Genomic DNA, 16,133 nt, shown 5'->3' with positions numbered 1-16,133 from the left:
GCAACGCTCGGGGGGGCGAGGACTTGGGCGGTGCGACGCTCGGGGAGGGGTCGGGCGGCGCTCTTTTTTTTTTTTGCTTGGGGCGGCAGAAATGTTATAGCCGGCCCTGGCAGTCAGAAACCCGCGGCTGACCCGTGCCAGCTGACTTGGACTCGCAGGGTTCAGGCGACGGGGCTGTTTACACAGCACAAGCCAGCCATGGGCCTCTAATTACAGTGTAGACGTACTGTGCCCGCTCCAGGGCTATGGGGTCTGTGCAATGGCTCTTGAGCAGGCTCTTATTTCAGCACAGCTGGGTACCGGGGGGATAATGTCAGATCTGAGATTCTCAGCTCTTCAAGGGCAGGGACCAGAGCTTCACATGGCGGGGAGGTGGTGCAGCATCTGGCACGATGGGGCCCTGATCCCTGAGTGGGGTGCCTGTGGTCACAGTAATAATAATAATAATCTTCTGTAGCTGGAAGGCTTTTCTATCAAGATAAATAGATAGACAGAGGGGTGACTGTGTCTGGAGACAGACAGACCGACGGACGCACTCACCGGGAGCTGAGCAGGTCTCCTGGCTGCTGGGACTCAGCACTGAGAACAGAAAGGTGCCCTGTGGTTAGTGCTGGAGATAATATCCCCCCTTTTTCTGAGGTCCCTCTTCAGGGACAGAGAAAACCTTCCTGATTCATGTTTCAATGAAGAAGCAAACCAGGCAGGACGTTAGATCTGGGACTTGGCAGGTTCCTCGCACACACAGACCTTGGCCGAGCTGGGACCTTCTTTCCCTTCAGCTCTCTGGAGGGCCAGATCCTCAGCTGGCGTAAACCGGCATTGACTGCAGTGCAGCTACACTGACTTACACCAGCTGGGGATGTGTCTCCTCTGACCCCAGTGGAGCGACATCCATTCACACCAACTGTGGATCTGGTCCAGCTGCTCTCATGCTCAGCGTTTACACTGGTTCCCATTTCTCTCCCACTAAAGCGGATTTGCCGACAGTCTGGGCCAGGGGCTGCTCTCGGTTCTGTTTTCTCCCAATCTGGTACAAATTTGCACAGGATTCCCACATAAAGCCAGAGGTACAGAGACAGGAACATCAGGGGCACTGGTGGGAATCGCAAGGGATGGAAACAGCCAAGCAGCATCTGCTGCTGCCAGGGTCAGCAGTGGACAATCAGCAGTGGCTCCCTGCTCCGTGCTCCCACCTTATGCCTTTGCCATGTCTGACTTCAGCAGAAGGGAAGCTCCAATCTTTCTCTCTGCTCAGATCTGCCTCTGTCTGCTCCCCTTCGTAGGAAACTCCAGCCAGCACCTCTCTCTGCTCCCAGGCCCCCATGGTGTCTGCAGGGCTCAGGAAGCAGAGACTCTGCAGCCTCTCTCTGACCTGCTCTGTCCCCTCCTTGGGTCTGATATTTATCACTGCTCCCCATTTCCTGCACCACATCATCCCCGTTCCCCACCCTGACCGCAGCATCTCTATTTAGGGCTGGAAGATTGAGAACTGAAGGGGCCTGGTTTGCTTGTTCGAGTCTAAAATGTCACTGAAGAAACACCTCCCATTCCATCTCACTGCCTGGGGACCAATATAGCCCCCTGGCTAAAGGCACAGCTGGGCCAGGGTGGAAGGTCACTGGGAGATTGCGAGGCCTGGGATGTTGGATGAGTCTGAACTTTTTGCCTCCACCCTGGTCTCCAGTTCCTGGTGAGAGTGACCCAGCTCCCCCACAGGGTAATTCCCTCTGGGCTTAAAAGGGACATAAATAGGGTCTGGGACTCATGCTAGTCCCTCTGCACAGGGCTGAATTCCCCCCAGAGAACACCAACCATGGGGCTGCACTGGCTTCCATAGGCGGCAGGTTCGTATAATTTTTGGTGGGGCCCAAAATGGTGGTTTCCCCACCCCGCTCTCACCCTGTAAGCTGATATAAAATGAAGCTACAATGCGTCAGCACCACAAGATTACAAGGGTCAATTAAAAGTGGAAAGTCAGAAGCAGCACTTGCAACAAAATTTAATACTGTATATTGAAGCAGGCACCTGTTGTGACAAAGTGGGAATGTTCTTAATGTTTTCTCTAAATATTGTGTGGGTGCCTCAGTTTCCCCTGCAAGGTGCCAACTGACGGTGTTGGGGACAAAGAGATCAGGTGGCCTCCTTGTCCAGAAGAGACACAAAGGCCAGATGAGGGAGTGTCAGTTTGGAGCTGGCTGGGGAAATCGGGAGAGGACCAGAACTTGGGTCTGGGCTCCCCACCCCCCAAGATGGACCTGACTGAGGGGTCCTGTTTTCTGTACCTATAAGCTCTGTTTTAGACTGTGATCCTGTCGTCTAATAAACCTTCTGTTTTACCAGCTGGCTGAGAGTCAGGTTTACTGCAGAGTTGGGGTGCAGGGACCTCTGGTTGCCCCAGGACCTGCCTGGGCACACTCGCTGCGGAAAGCACATGGTGTGGAAGGGGATGCTGAATGCTCCGAGGTCAGACCCAGGAAGGTGTAAGCTTCTTGCCCTGGAGACAGTCTGCTCCGAGAGAGGAGGCTCCCCCAGAGTCCTGACTGGCTTTGTATGGAGTAGTTCCAAAGCATCCCAGCATCCCCTTCCACACCATGCGCTTCCCGGAAGTCTGCACAGGCACTGACACTCCCTCCTCTGGCCTTTGTCTCTTTTCCAGGCATTAGGAGGCCACTTGATCTCTTTGTTCTCCAACACCTTCAGTTGGCAGCTTGCAGGAGAGTGGCCCAGGCCATCAGTTGCCTGGAGACAGGGTTGCAGCCATTCTCTGTGCAGACGGCATCACACTGGCCCTCTAGGGCTCTACAACAATCACACCCCCTTATCCCACCATCTAGATCCTTGAGAAATGCATAGGGGAAACTCAGGCACCCACACAGTATTCAGAGAAGAACATTCCCATTTTGTAACACCTGTATACGACTAGTTATATACTTTAAAGGGGTGTAAAATAATCAAGTATTGTGCTAAACACAATGATACTCCAAACTAACCACCAAATTTAAGGTGCACGTTTTTCCCCTCAGGTGAGGGCTCTGGGGTGGGGCTGGGGATGAGGGGTTCACAGTGCAGGAGGGTGCTCAGGGGTGGGGTGCTTGGGGCACAGGGCTGGGGATAAGGAACTTGGGATGCAGACAGGCTGCCCCAGGGCTAGGGCCAGAGAGGACTCCCCCCTACACCCCGTTACCGGCAGCAGCTAGCTCCAGGGGAGGGACCCCTCCTCTCCCCACTCCTCTCCCCCCTCCCTGCAGCACACTCACTCTGCACCACACTCACTGCACATGCTCCTAGGGACTCTCTCAGGTCCAGAAACCCCACTCACCTCCCCTATGGTGAGTACCGGGTGTCACGAAGTCCCTGGGCGATGCTCTGGAACTGCTCCCCACCAAGCCAGGCAGGACTCTGGGGAGCCTCCTCTCCCTCGGAGCAGCCTATCTGCAGGGCAAGAAGCTCATACGGCTTCACCTCCTGGGTCTCTCCTTGGAGCATTCAGCATCCTCTGCCCCTCCGTGCGCTTCCCACAGTGAGCCCACCCCAGCAGGGTCCTAGGGAAGCCACAGGGTCCTGCCCCCCCCCACTTCGCAGTCAGACGTGACTCTCAGCCAGCCAGTAAAACAGAGGTTTATTTGATGACAGGACGGGGTCTAAAACAGAGCTTATAGGTACAGCGAACCAGACGCCTCGGCCGGGTCCATCCTGGGGGGCAGTGAGACAGACCTCCCCCCATCTGCACTTCACTCCTCATCCCCAGCCAGCTCCAAACTAAACACCCGCTCCAGCCCCTCCTCCTCTGCTCAGCCCCTTTCCGGGCCAGGAGGTCACCTGACCTCTTTGTCTCCCACACCTTCAGCTGGCATCTTTGCAGAGGAGGGGCCCAGGCCATTAGTTGCTAGGAGACAGAGTGCCAGGCATTTAGGTGCACTGGCCTTTTGCTCTGCAGCAAAGAACTGCATAGGGGACACTGAGGCACCAACACAGTATTCAGAGAAAACATTAAGAACATTCCCAGTTCATCACACCAGGGGGGGGGTTGCCATCATGTGTGGCCTCCCCACCGCTGCTGCTGTCCCGGGGGGGGGCAGGGGAGAGAGCTCCCAAGCACCTGTGTGCCTCTTTCCTCCTCCTCTCGCCCTCTTCCCCTCCCCCGGTGCTCCAAGAGGCTGCTGGCTGCTGATCTCTATAGCCTTAGGCAGAAGCAGCACAAACAAAGGAGAGAGGCACTGGCTGTTTTCTTTCAGGCAGGGAAGCTCCGAGGCGGGGGCAGGGGAGAAACCCAGCTCCAAATACTAGTGGAGCAGAGCCCTCAGCCTTGAATATTCCTGGGGCTTAAGCCCCTTGAGCCCATATAAGTTGGCACCCCTGCTGGCTTCCCCACTCCTCCACACCCACTTCTGCACACCCTGCCTTGAGTGCTCCTGCTGCCCATTCTGAGTTCCTGAGGAGTCTTCTGATCCCTGTTGAGTACAGGACACTTCCAGGTGGGCAAGAACACAAGGCAGTTAGGAAAGAGCATCCAAAAGTGACCTCTGAGCAGGTAGGAGCTGGAATCAATGTGAATAAGCAAGTGGGGGAATCAGGGTAAAAGGTCAAAGAAACAGGAAAAGAAGGAAGTCTTGTGAATAGATGTTAACACCTGTACGAGGGAGCTCAGATGCCCAGAGGATCATAGTGGGCTCTGATGTTTGAGGAATGTTTTGGGGAATGGAATGATTGAGGGAACTCAAATGTTTGGTGGATGGTTGGGGAAACTCAGGTGGTGAGGGGAGCTCAGATGTTGGAGATTGTTGGGGGACTCAGATTTTGGGGGGATGGGCCAGGGGCTTAGATGTGCAGGGAATGGTTGGGGGTTCAGATGCTGGAGATGAAGCTCAGATGTTCAGGGGATGGTCAGGATTCTCAGATGTTTGAGAGATGGTCAGGTGGCTGCATCGTCGTGATTGTGAGTGCTGGAGATAGGTGACGCTGAGCAGTTTTTCGTTAAAGTCTGCAGCTTTGGGGGCATGGACCAGACCTGGGTCTGTGTTGCAGCAGACTAGCATGTCTGGCTCAACCAAGCAGGGTTCTGGAATCCCAAGCTGGCAGTGGAAAACGGGCTCAAAGGTAACCTCAGCACATCAGGTGACAGTCTCAAGGAGGTCTCTGTGACCAAACGCATCACAGGTAGAACTTTAAGTATGGTGAATAAGGTTTTCAATAAACATTCACTGTTAGATTGGGCTGTCTCGGTGGGAGCCAAAGGCTGGATTGCTTAAAGGTGACTATAGTGTGGTTTCTTGGTAACCAGTGTGATATTACACAAGCTGTTTGGTTATTGGCTTGGAGAATCTAATGATAGTTTGGGGGGTTGTCTGCTCTATCGCTTGCAGTTTTCCCCAAGTAAGCATTCTCAGTGTGGCCCCTCCAGGCAACATGATCACAGGAATTCATATATTTGGGAGATGGTTGGGGGGATGTTGTGATGGTTGCTAGGCTCAGATATTTTGGGGATGGACCAGGGGCTCAGATGTTTGGGGAATGTTTTGTGGAGCTCAGATGTTGGGGAAGGTTGGAGGAACTCAGATGTTCAGAGGATGGACGGGGAGCTCAGATATTTGGGGGACAAACTAGGGCCATAGATGTTCTAGGGTTCTTTGGGGGAGCTCAGATGTTTGGGACATGGTCAGGGGAGCTCAGATATTTGGGGGATGGTTGGGGGAACTCATGGTTGGAGGCTCAACTGTTTGGCGGAATAGTTTCAGGAGATCAGATGTTTGGGGAAACTCGGATTTGGGGGATTATCAGGAGGGCTCAGATGATCAGGGGATGATTTGGAGAGAGAGATCTCAGGGGGGATCATGTGCAGAGGGCACATTCCCACAGTGGGAGGCCTAAGTGATGGAGGCTGTTGGGAAGGCTCATCCCTTTGTCCAGCACAGCCCTGAGGGGTCGGAGGAGCAGGGAACGGCCCAGGTTTCCTCAGGCTGCACTGGGTCTCAGTGCAAAGGCCTCACAAGAGCCAGTGACAGACCCTATCACCCCTCTCCAGTGTGGCTGGCAGTTCACCGCAGAGGCTCAGATCCCTGGGGTCTGGCCCAAGAGCGTCTCCATGAGCTGTGGGGTCTGACTCCTCTCCACTGCTGCTCACCTGGCCTGTGCACTGGGGACAAGGAGAATCTGGGCCTGTCAGTGCCTCCAGGTGACTCTCAGCTACAAGCCAGGAGACCCCGTGCTCTAGGCCCAGCTCTTCCACTGACTGTTACTATCTCCTCTCTGCACTTCACAGCCACTAGCTCATCCTGCTATGATATAGATCACAGCTGCTGTTCACCCCTCGTAAAGATAAGGAAAAGTTGCACAAGGTCACATGAGGCAGTGCTAGGATTAGAAGGGAGGTTTTCACACAGGAAACCCCAGTCTCATTCACTTTGTCTTTGTGCCTTTAAGAGGGAATGTGCCAGATTTATGTACTTGGTTGTGCTGCCTCTAATACTAACCACAGTCTGCTCCCAGAGCCAGGAAGAGAACCCAGGATTCCTGGGAACCAATAACCCACTGCTGTCTAACTAGCAGTTGTGTGAGTGTCATGTCTGCAATTAGGGGTTGGCACATATGGAGGATAACAACGTACTTCTTCTGCCTGACGCTCCTGTTGCTCAGGTATCTGCATCTGGATTCTCTCTACCATTTCATAGTCAATTCTACTCGCTCTGATGTTCACCCTCCTTACCGGTAATGCTGAGGTGCTTGGCAGGGCTGAGCTGGGATCCATTCACCCGGTTATTGCTGTCCTTGATCTCATACCCACAAGAGTAATTCCCAGAGCTGTGCATGGACACCACATGGTCCCAGCTGTAGATGACCTTCTTCTCCGAGCCCTTTTGGGACGTAACCTCCTCCCCGTCTTTACAGAAGATGATGCGGGTGGCTGGGGCATGGGAGATCACAAAGCACTGGAGCCACACGGAGACCCCTGGCCGGGCAGACGTCTGGCTCAGGTAGAGGGTGGGGGCAGGGAGAGCACCTGGGAAGGGGAATGAGTCAGAGCTGTCAATAGGGCTGTCAGTGTCCCCCAGGGAGTAGTTTGCCAAAGGAAGTTGGATACTGTGGAAGCAGCTCTCAGCTGCTAAGGGTACATCTACACTACAATGAAAAACCCGTGGCTGTCCAATGCCAGCTGACTGAGACTCACAGTGTACGGGTTACGGGGCTGTTTACACAGCACGAGCCAGGCATGGGCCTCTAATTGCAGTGTAGACGTCCTGTGGCTGCTCCAGGGATGCGGGGTCTATGCAATGTCTCTGGAGGAGGCTCTTCTTTCAGCACAACTGGGTACTGGGTGGATAATGTCAGATCTGAGACTGTCAGCTCTTCGGGGGCAGGGACCAGAGCATCACTGCAGTGTGGCGGCTGCCCCACTCCTGGATAAACAAGGCTGTGGACAGGTGACCTAGCAGCCTCAGTTGTGGTCATGCCCCAATCAGGGCCCAGCTGGCCCTTAGAACAGGGCAGTGGTCCAGGAGCAGTCTCCCTCTAGCTGAGGAGGGAGATGGACCTGGCTGCCTGAGTGCTAAAGGGCACTGAAGTGAAGCCAGACTGGGGAAAGGCCAGAGGAGCTGGGGAGCTCGAGGCTGGCAACTCCCTGGGCTGCAGGGCCAGGGCCAAGGCCCCCGGAGGTTACTGGGCTGCAGGGAAAAGGAGCAGGTCAAAACCTCCCTTGACTATGATGACTGGCTTATACAGATTGCAGTCTGCCCCAGTGAAAGGGGGCTAGATGGTGACTGGCAGTAGCCCATATGCTGAGGCAAGGTGGGGATAGATGGTGGGGGTTTCCCAGAAAGAGGAGACTCAGATCTGTGGGGTATTGCCTGGAGGGGCAGCATCCCAGGTAAAAGGGTATCAGAGTCTGGGAGGGACACGGGGGCCAGCGACAGTGAAACACTGGCAGAGGGTGTTCCGGAATTGGTAAAAAGAGCTAATTCCCAGGCAGCCTTCAGGAGGCACCGCAGCGGTGACACTTGACCATGCTACATCACATGGGGGGTGCGGCACTTGGTATGATGGGGCCCTGATCCCTGAGTGGGGTGTCTGGGGGCCACAGTAATAATAATAATTAATAATAATCTTCTGTAGCGGGAAGCCATTTCTATCAACACAAACCCCTCTGGCATGACAGCTAGAGGCGTGAGTGTGTCTGGGGATGGACAGAGAGACGGACTCACCGGGAGCTGAGCAGATCTCCTGGCTGCTGGGACTCAGTGCTGGGAACAGAAAGGTGACGTGTGGTTAGTGCTGGAGATAAAATCTCCCCCTTTTCTAAGGTCCCTCTTAAGGGACAAACACTGCCTTAATAGATAGGAAAAAAATGCTGATTTGTGTGTTGCTGAAGAAGCAAACCAGGCAGGGCGTTAGATCTGGGGCATGGCAGGATCCTCACACACAGGCCTTGGCTGAGCTGGGAACCGCCTTTCTCTTCAGCTCTCTAGAGAAACTCTCTAGTAAACCGTCCAATGGAGTTACACTGAGTTACACCAACTGTGGATGTGCCCCTGTTGACTCCAGTGGAGCGATACCCATTCACAGCAGCTGGGGATCTGTCCCAGCAGCTCTCACACTCAATGTTTACGCTGGCTCCAATTTCTCTCCCACTAAAGAATATTTGCCGACACTCTGGGCCAGGGTCTGCTCTTGGTTCTGTTTCCTCCCAACCTGCTACTAATTAGCACAAAGTTCCCGGATACTCACCGGTCAGCAAGAGGAACAGACACAGGATCATGGGGCTAGTGGACAGAACCAATCGGGATGGAAACGTCCCAGCAGCGTCTGCTCCTGATGGGGTCGGGAGGGGACAATCCACAGTTGTTCTCTGCTCTGATCTGCTCCCACTGCCCTGTCCCACTTCAGCAGAAGGGAAGCTCCAGTCTCTCTCTCTCTCTCTTTGCTCTGATCTGCCCCTGTCTGCTCCCCAAGGTTGGATGCCCCAGTCAGCCCCTCTTCCTGCTCCAAGGCCCCTGGGGTCTGTAGGGCTCAAGCAGCAGAGACACTGCAGCCTCTCTCTGATCTGCTTTGTCCCCTTGGGTCTGATATTGATCACTGCTCCTCATTTCCTGCACTGCGCAACCCCGCACTGGCCACAGCGTCTCTATTTAGGGCTGGAAGATTGAGAGCCAAAGGGGCCTGGTTTGCTTGTTTGAGTCTAAAATGTCACTGAGGTAACACCCCCAGTCCCATCTCACTGCCTGGGGTCCTAGACAGCCCCTGGCTAAAGGCACAGCTGGGACAGAGTGAAAGGTCACTGGGTGATTGCAGGGCCTGGGATGTTGCCTGAACCTTTTACCTTCACCCTGGTCTCCAGTCCCTGGTGAAGAACCCAGCTCCCCCAGGGGGAAATTTACCCTCTGGGCTTAAGGGGGCAAAAATGGGATCTGGGCCTCGAGTTGGACCCTCTGCACAGGGGTGAATTTCCCCTGCAGAGAACAGCACCCACGGGTCTGCTCTGGCTTCCTCTCCTGCTTAGTCTCTCCCTGCCCTGTCCTCCATCCACAGCTACAGCCACTTCTGCCCATCTTGCCCTGACTGCCTCAGCTCCCCATTCTGGGCTCCTGTGGAGTCTGCTGTCCCTGCTGAGAGAAGGGCACCAGGTCCCTTCTCCCTATCCTGGTCCCTTCTGCATCCCTGCTCATCCACCTGTCCCTGCTGAGAGACATCTACTAGGGCACTGCCGGAGGGGGAAGAACACAAGGGAGTTGAGAAAGAGCATCCAGAAGTGACCTCTGAGCAGGTGGGTGCCAGAATCAGTGTGACTAAGCAAGTGGGGGAACGAGGGCAAAAGGCCAAAGAAAAATGTGGGAAAGAAAGAAAGTCTTGTTGAAGAGATGTTAACACCTGTGTGGGAAGCCAAAAGACTGAGGTCCTCAAGGGAAATCTGTCAGGAGCACAAGGCAGAGCAGTTCAGCAGAGGAACTTTGCAGAGTAATTGACGCAGAAGTGGATTGTCCTGGGATGGTGGCTGGGCACATTTCACCCCTGGGATGGAGTCAGCCCTGCAGAGCAGCTGGACAGGGGTGCGTGGAGGGAGCTCAGATGCTCTGAAAAGGGTCAGTGTGAGACTGCCTGTTACGAGCAGTGGCCAGAAGACAGCAGGGTGAAAAAGTTTTAATATTTTTCCAATATTTTTACAATAATTATTTCAAACCTCGTGTGAAAATACTTTTCCCATTTTTTTCCTCTCTCTTGGTGACAAAATGCTAAAAATGGAGGAAGGGGAAATCCAAAACTTGAAGTTAAAAAGAAAGAAGTTGGTCATTTAAATGAAAATTTGTCTTTTTTTTAATATTCCCAGTTTTGTTTTTACAAAACCCCCAGAGCAGTTTTATTTTTTTCTTAAAAAATTGAATCTTTGGAAAAAAAGAAAATGTTTGAGAAAAATTCTCACTTTTTCAAAAAGGGTCCTTTTTAGATCACAGCATTGTGGTGGCTCAGCCCAGAGTGACCCCCAGGGCTGTGGGTCAGGCTGAGCTGCTGGCACCCTTGGATGGCTTGGAGCTCAGACAATGCTGCCCAGAAAGGGCCTGATCCAAACACCCTTGGTGTCAATGGAAAGACTCCACTGACTTCACTGGCCTTGGGATCAGGCCCCTGTGTAAGAGGGTCGGTTCTCTTGTGACAGAGAAATGGTTCTTCAGGAGCCTTCACTTGGAGTGACCCCAGCCCAGACAGGCCATGGGCAGGGGCGGCTCTAGGTATTTTGCCGCCCCAAGCATGGCAGGCAGGATGCCTTCGGTGGCTTGCCTGCAGGAGGTCCCGGTCCTGCGGATTCGGCGGCACACCTGCGGGAGGTCCGCCGAAGCGGCGGGACCAGCGGACCCTCTGCAGGCATGCTGCTGAAGGCACCCTGCCTGCTGCCTCGCGGCGGCCGGCAGAGTGCCCCCTGGCTTGCCACCCCAAGCATGAACTTGGTGTGCTGGTACCTGGAGCCGCCCCTGACCATGGGCAGGTGAAGGGGAGGTTGACGATGGGATCATGAATAGTGCAAAATGGGATGTGAAGAAGGGAAATTCACCTCATCCCCCACCCAGAGCTGGAAACGCAGCTGAGATGTGAAGCAAAACCATCAGCAGAGTGAGTTCCTCCTGCTGCATGTACCCTGCAGCTGCTTCACTGCACAGACCCTGAAAGGAGCAGAGAGACGGCTCCACACAGGAGAGAAATAACCAGGGCTTCTCTCTATGCTAGTGCTTTAACAGAGGCCTGGTCTACACTAGGCGTTTAAATCGGTTTTAGGAGCCTAAAACCGATTTAACGCCACAACCGTCCACACTAGGAGGCACCTTATATCGATTTTAATGGCTCTTTAAATCGGTTTCTGTACTCCTGCCCGACGAGAGGAGTAGCGCTAATATCGGTATTAACATATCGGAATAGGGTTAGTGTGGCCGCAATCGACGGTATTGGCCTCCGGGAGCTATCCCACAGTGCACCACTGACCGCTCTGGACAGCATTCTCAACTCGGATGCACTGGCCAGGTAGACAGGAAAAGCCCCGCGAACTTTTGAAATTCATTTCCTGCTTCCCCAGCGTGGAGAGCTCATCATCACAGGTGACCACGCACAGCTCATCAGCACAGTTAACAATGCAGTCTCCTGAGAATCGAAAAAGAGCCCCAGCATGGACCGCTCGGGAGGTAATGGATCTGATCGCTATATGGGGAGAGGATTCAGTGCTAACAGAACTGCGTTCCAAAAGACGAAATGAAAAAGTATTTGAAAGAATTTCTAAGTCTATGACGGATAAAGGCCACAGGAGGGACTCCGTGCAGTGCAGAGTGAAAGTTAAGGAGCTCAGACAAGCCTACCAGAAAACCAAAGAAGCAAACGGAAGGTCCGGGGCAGGTCGAAAAACATGCCGCTTCTATGCTGAGCTGCATGCAATTTTAGGGGGCTGCGCCACAAGTACCCCACCCCTGACCGTGGATTCCGAGGTGGGGGTTGTAATCTCTGCCATGTCAGACGGGGAAGATGAAGATGAAGAAGAGGAGGAAGACCTCGCAGAGAGCACACAGCACTCCGTGACCCCCAGCAGCCAGGAGCTTTTTATCACCCTGACGGAATTACCCTGCTCCCAGCCCTCACAAGCAACTATTCCAGAGAATGACGCCATGGAAGGGAGCTCTGGTGAGTGTACCTTTGCAAATAGCAAACAGTGTTTTTTAAGCAAGCCTTTTTTAATGATTGATTTGCCCTGAGGACTTGGGACGCATTCGCAGACAGTATAGTTACTTAGAAAAGTTTGTTAACATGTCCGGGGATTGAGAGGAAATCCTCCAGGGACATCTCGATGAAGCGCTCCTGTAGGTACTCCAGAAGCCTTTGCAGAAGGTTTCTGGGCAAAGCATCCTTGTTCCGCCCACCATGGTAGGACACTTTACCATGCCATGCATGTAGCAAGTAATCAGGTATCATTGCGTGGCAAAGCATAGCGGCGTATGGTCCCGGTGACTGCTGGCATTCAAGAAGCATGCGCTCTTTATCTTGTTCTGTTATCCTCAGCAAAGTGATATCGTTCAGGATAACCTGGTTAGAAATCAGGAATTTAAGTAAGGGGGGGTGGCCATTTTTCTACTGGGTTCGTGGAATGCAGCAGCTTAAAAAAAACACTTTCCTGCACGTAGCGAAGCGGGGGGAGGGGAGGAGTGAAATGCCGATGATCTTTTCTGTTTGGTCACCGGCGAGGCGATCTTCCCCAAGCTACCGGACAAGCAGTGGGTGGGGGGGAGGGGGAAGGTTGTTGATTAGCAGGGAGCTAGCGTGGTATTAGCCATGCGTTGGGGGGGGAGGGGTAAATCACTGAGACAGTGGCTTACCATGGCCGCATGCAAGCTGAATCCTGATGCCTGGACCTGTGTCTGAGATCTGTAACCCAAGAGTTGCAAGCAGGCACTATTAAGATGAAAAATGCGACCTTGTAGGGAAATCACATGTGCTATGTAAGGTGAATAGTGCTTTTCACTGTGAAAGAGTATAACCATTGTTCTGTAAAATGTATCTTTCTAAATATTTATCTCCCTCATGCAGCTGCAAATATTTCAAGCGTCCCTCCTCCATCCCAAAGGCTAGCACAGATAAGGCGGAGGAAAAAGAAGACGCGAGATGAGATGTTCTCGGATATTATGGAAGTTACACGCAATGAAAGAGCTCATCTGAATGAGTGGAAGGACGTGGTTTCAAATTACAGGAAAGAGGCCAGTGAACGTGAGGACAGGAGGGATGAACGTGAGGACAGGAGGGACAACCGAGATGAGAGGTGGCGGCAGGAAGACCGGCAGGAAAATCAGCGGTGGCGGCAGGAAGATCAGCGGTGGCGGGATGCAACTCTGGGGCTGCTGCGTGATCAAACTGACATGCTCCGGCGTCTTGTGGAGCTTCAGGAACGGCAGCAGGATCACAGAGTGCCGCTGCAGCCCCTGTATAACCACCCTCCCCCCTCACCATGTTCCTTAGCCTCCTCACCCAGACGTGTAAGAACGCGTGGGGGGAGGCTCCGTGCACCCGCCCACTCCACCCCCGTGGACAGCCCAACCAGAAGGATGTCGTTACTCTGAATTTTATTTTTTTAATGGCCTTCTCCATCCCTCCTTTCCTCCTCCCAAAGCACACCCTTACTTCTCTCCCTCTTTTTATAATGAATCAATAAAGAATTCATGCTTTTTAAATGAGTGACTTTATTTGCATAAGTAAGCTGTACTCGAAGGGGGAGGGGGAGTTGCTTACAGGGACTGAGTCAATCAAGGGGGTTGGGTGTTCATCAACAAACACAGCAGTCACACTGTACCCTGGCCATTGATGAAGCTCGTTTTCAAAGCTTCTCTGATGCGCACCGCTTCCTGGTGTGCTCTTCTAATCTCCCTGGTGTCTGGCTGCGCGTAATCAGCGGCCAGGTGATTTGCCTCAGCCTCCCACCCCGCCATAAAGGTCTCCCCCTTACTCTCACAGAGATTGTGGAGAATACAGCAAGCAGCAATAACATAGGGGACATTGGTTTGGCTGAGGTCTGAGCGAGTCAGTAATGTGCGCCAGCGCGCCTTTAAACGGCCAAATGCACATTCCACCACCATTCTGCACTTGCTCAGCCTGTAATTGAACAGATCCTGACCACTGTCCAGGCTGCCTGTGTATGGCTTCATGAGCCATGGCATCAAGGGGTAGGCTGGGTCCCCCAGGATAACGACAGGCATTTCAACATCCCCAACTGTTATTTTCTGGTCTGGGAAGTAAGTCCCTTGTTGCAGCCGTTTAAACAGAGTAGTGCTTCTGAATACGCGAGCGTCATGAACCCTCCCTGGCCATCCCGCGTGGATGTTTGTGAAACGTCCCTTGTGATCCACCAGTGCTTGCAGCACCATTGAAAAGTACCCCTTCCGGTTTACGTACTGGGTGCCCTGGTGCTGCGGTGCCAAGATAGGGATATGGGTTCCATCTATCGCCCCCCCACAGTTAGGGAATCCCATTGCAGCAAAGCCATCCACTATGGCCTGCACGTTTCCCAGAGTCACAACCTTTCGTAGCAGCAGCTTAGTGATTGCTTTGGCTACTTGCATCACAGCAGCCCCCACAGTAGATTTTCCAACTCCAAATTGATTCCCGACTGACCGGTAGCTGTCTGGCGTTGCAAGCTTCCACAGGGCTATCGCCACTCGCTTCTCTACTGTGAGGGCTGCTCTCATCTTGGTATTATGGCGTTTCAGGGCAGGGGCAAGCAAGTCACAAAGTTCCATGAAAGTGCCCTTACGCATGCGAAAGTTTCGCAGCCACTGGGAATCGTCCCACACCTGCAACACAATGCGGTCCCACCAGTCAGTGCTTGTTTCCCGGGCCCAAAATCGGCGTTCAATGGATAGAATCTGCCCCATTACCATCAGGATCTCCAAAGCGCCGGGGCCCGCGGTTTGAGATAATTCTGTGTCCACGTCCTCATCACTGTCATCGCCGCGCTGCCGTATCCGCCTCTTACTCGCCTCGGTTCGAAGGTCCTGGTTCAGCATATACTGCACGAGAGTGCGCGAGGTGTTTAAAACATCCACGATTGCGGTATGGAGCTGAGCAGGGTCCATGCTTGCTGTGCTATGGCGTCTGCACGGTTCACCAAGCAAAAAAGGCGCGAAACGGTTGTCTGCCGCTGTCAGGGAGGGAGGGAGGGGTGAGGCTGTACCCAGAACCACCCGCGAAAATGATTTTTGCCCCATCAGGCACTGGGATCTCAACCCGGAAATGCCAAGGGGCGGGGGAGGCTGCGGGAACTATGGGATAGCTACGGGATAGCTACCCACAGTGCAACGCTCCAGAAATCGACGCTAGCCTCGGACCATGGACGCACACCACCGATTTAATGTGTTTAGTGTGGCCGCGCACACTCGATTTTATAAAATCTGTTTTACAAAACCGGTTTATGCAAATTCGGAATAGTCCCGTAGTGTAGACGTACCCAGAGACTTGAAAGGACTCAGATGCACAGAGCCTGCGATGGATAGATACATAGATAGATAGATGGCTATATTTGGGCACAGAGAGATAGAGGATGGATATATGGGGATAGATAGACCGATACAATATTATTTTTAAATACTGTGCTGGGTTTATAGTTAAGCACAGAGAGCAAGACTTTAAAAAACAATTAGTGAATTTTGGGGCCCCATTTAAGCCATTCTAAAGGGGCTGATTTCCAGCAGGTGGGGGCTCAGTCCAGTCTGTCTGTCACCCCTTAAGCTGTCTCATGCTGGGGTCCCCAAAAAACTGGTAATTTTGGAAGGTTTGGCCAGAAGTGCTTGTGCCAATTATGCATGTGGAGAATCTGTGAGACCAGCTGTAGGTGTGCGAGGGGCTGCATTCCCACGGCCCATTCTATCCTTGTCCCTCAGGCAGACTGCAGTCAAGGGTGATCAGTGCCAGCTGTGATGGGGATTTTGTGATAAAGCTCCTCTGGCACAACCACACTGTGTGGACGCTGAGCGGCCAGTCCAGTTCTCAGCTGCCCCAACCTTCCCTGCCGGGTGAACATTGATCATTTCCTGCTGAGGTAATAGAGGCAGCTGTGTGAAAGCTGTGGCCACCCTAACGTGTTCCCAAAGTAACTGAACTAGACCCAGCACCTGTCCATGAAACAC

The 16,133-nt window shown here is 53.2% G+C and overlaps 1 protein-coding gene across 1 annotated transcript in view; it reads right to left on the bottom strand.

The window, feature by feature from the left end:
* The window catches only part of LOC123349901, an 85,738-nt gene extending 78,203 nt beyond the window's left edge, over positions 1–7,535 (bottom strand). The window contains exon 1 of the mRNA XM_044988175.1: positions 6,704–7,535. Within this exon, the coding sequence (XP_044844110.1) occupies positions 6,704–6,806 (103 nt within the window). The 5' untranslated portion in view covers positions 6,807–7,535. The remainder of the gene's footprint in view (positions 1–6,703) is intronic.
* Positions 7,536–16,133: the final 8,598 nt, after the last annotated feature.

This window comes from Mauremys mutica, chromosome 15, assembly GCF_020497125.1.
Source record: "Mauremys mutica isolate MM-2020 ecotype Southern chromosome 15, ASM2049712v1, whole genome shotgun sequence".
Taxonomy (NCBI): Eukaryota; Metazoa; Chordata; order Testudines; family Geoemydidae; genus Mauremys; species Mauremys mutica.
The sequence above is the reverse complement of the archived record's forward strand: the minus strand, read 5'-3'. Positions and strand labels throughout refer to the sequence as shown.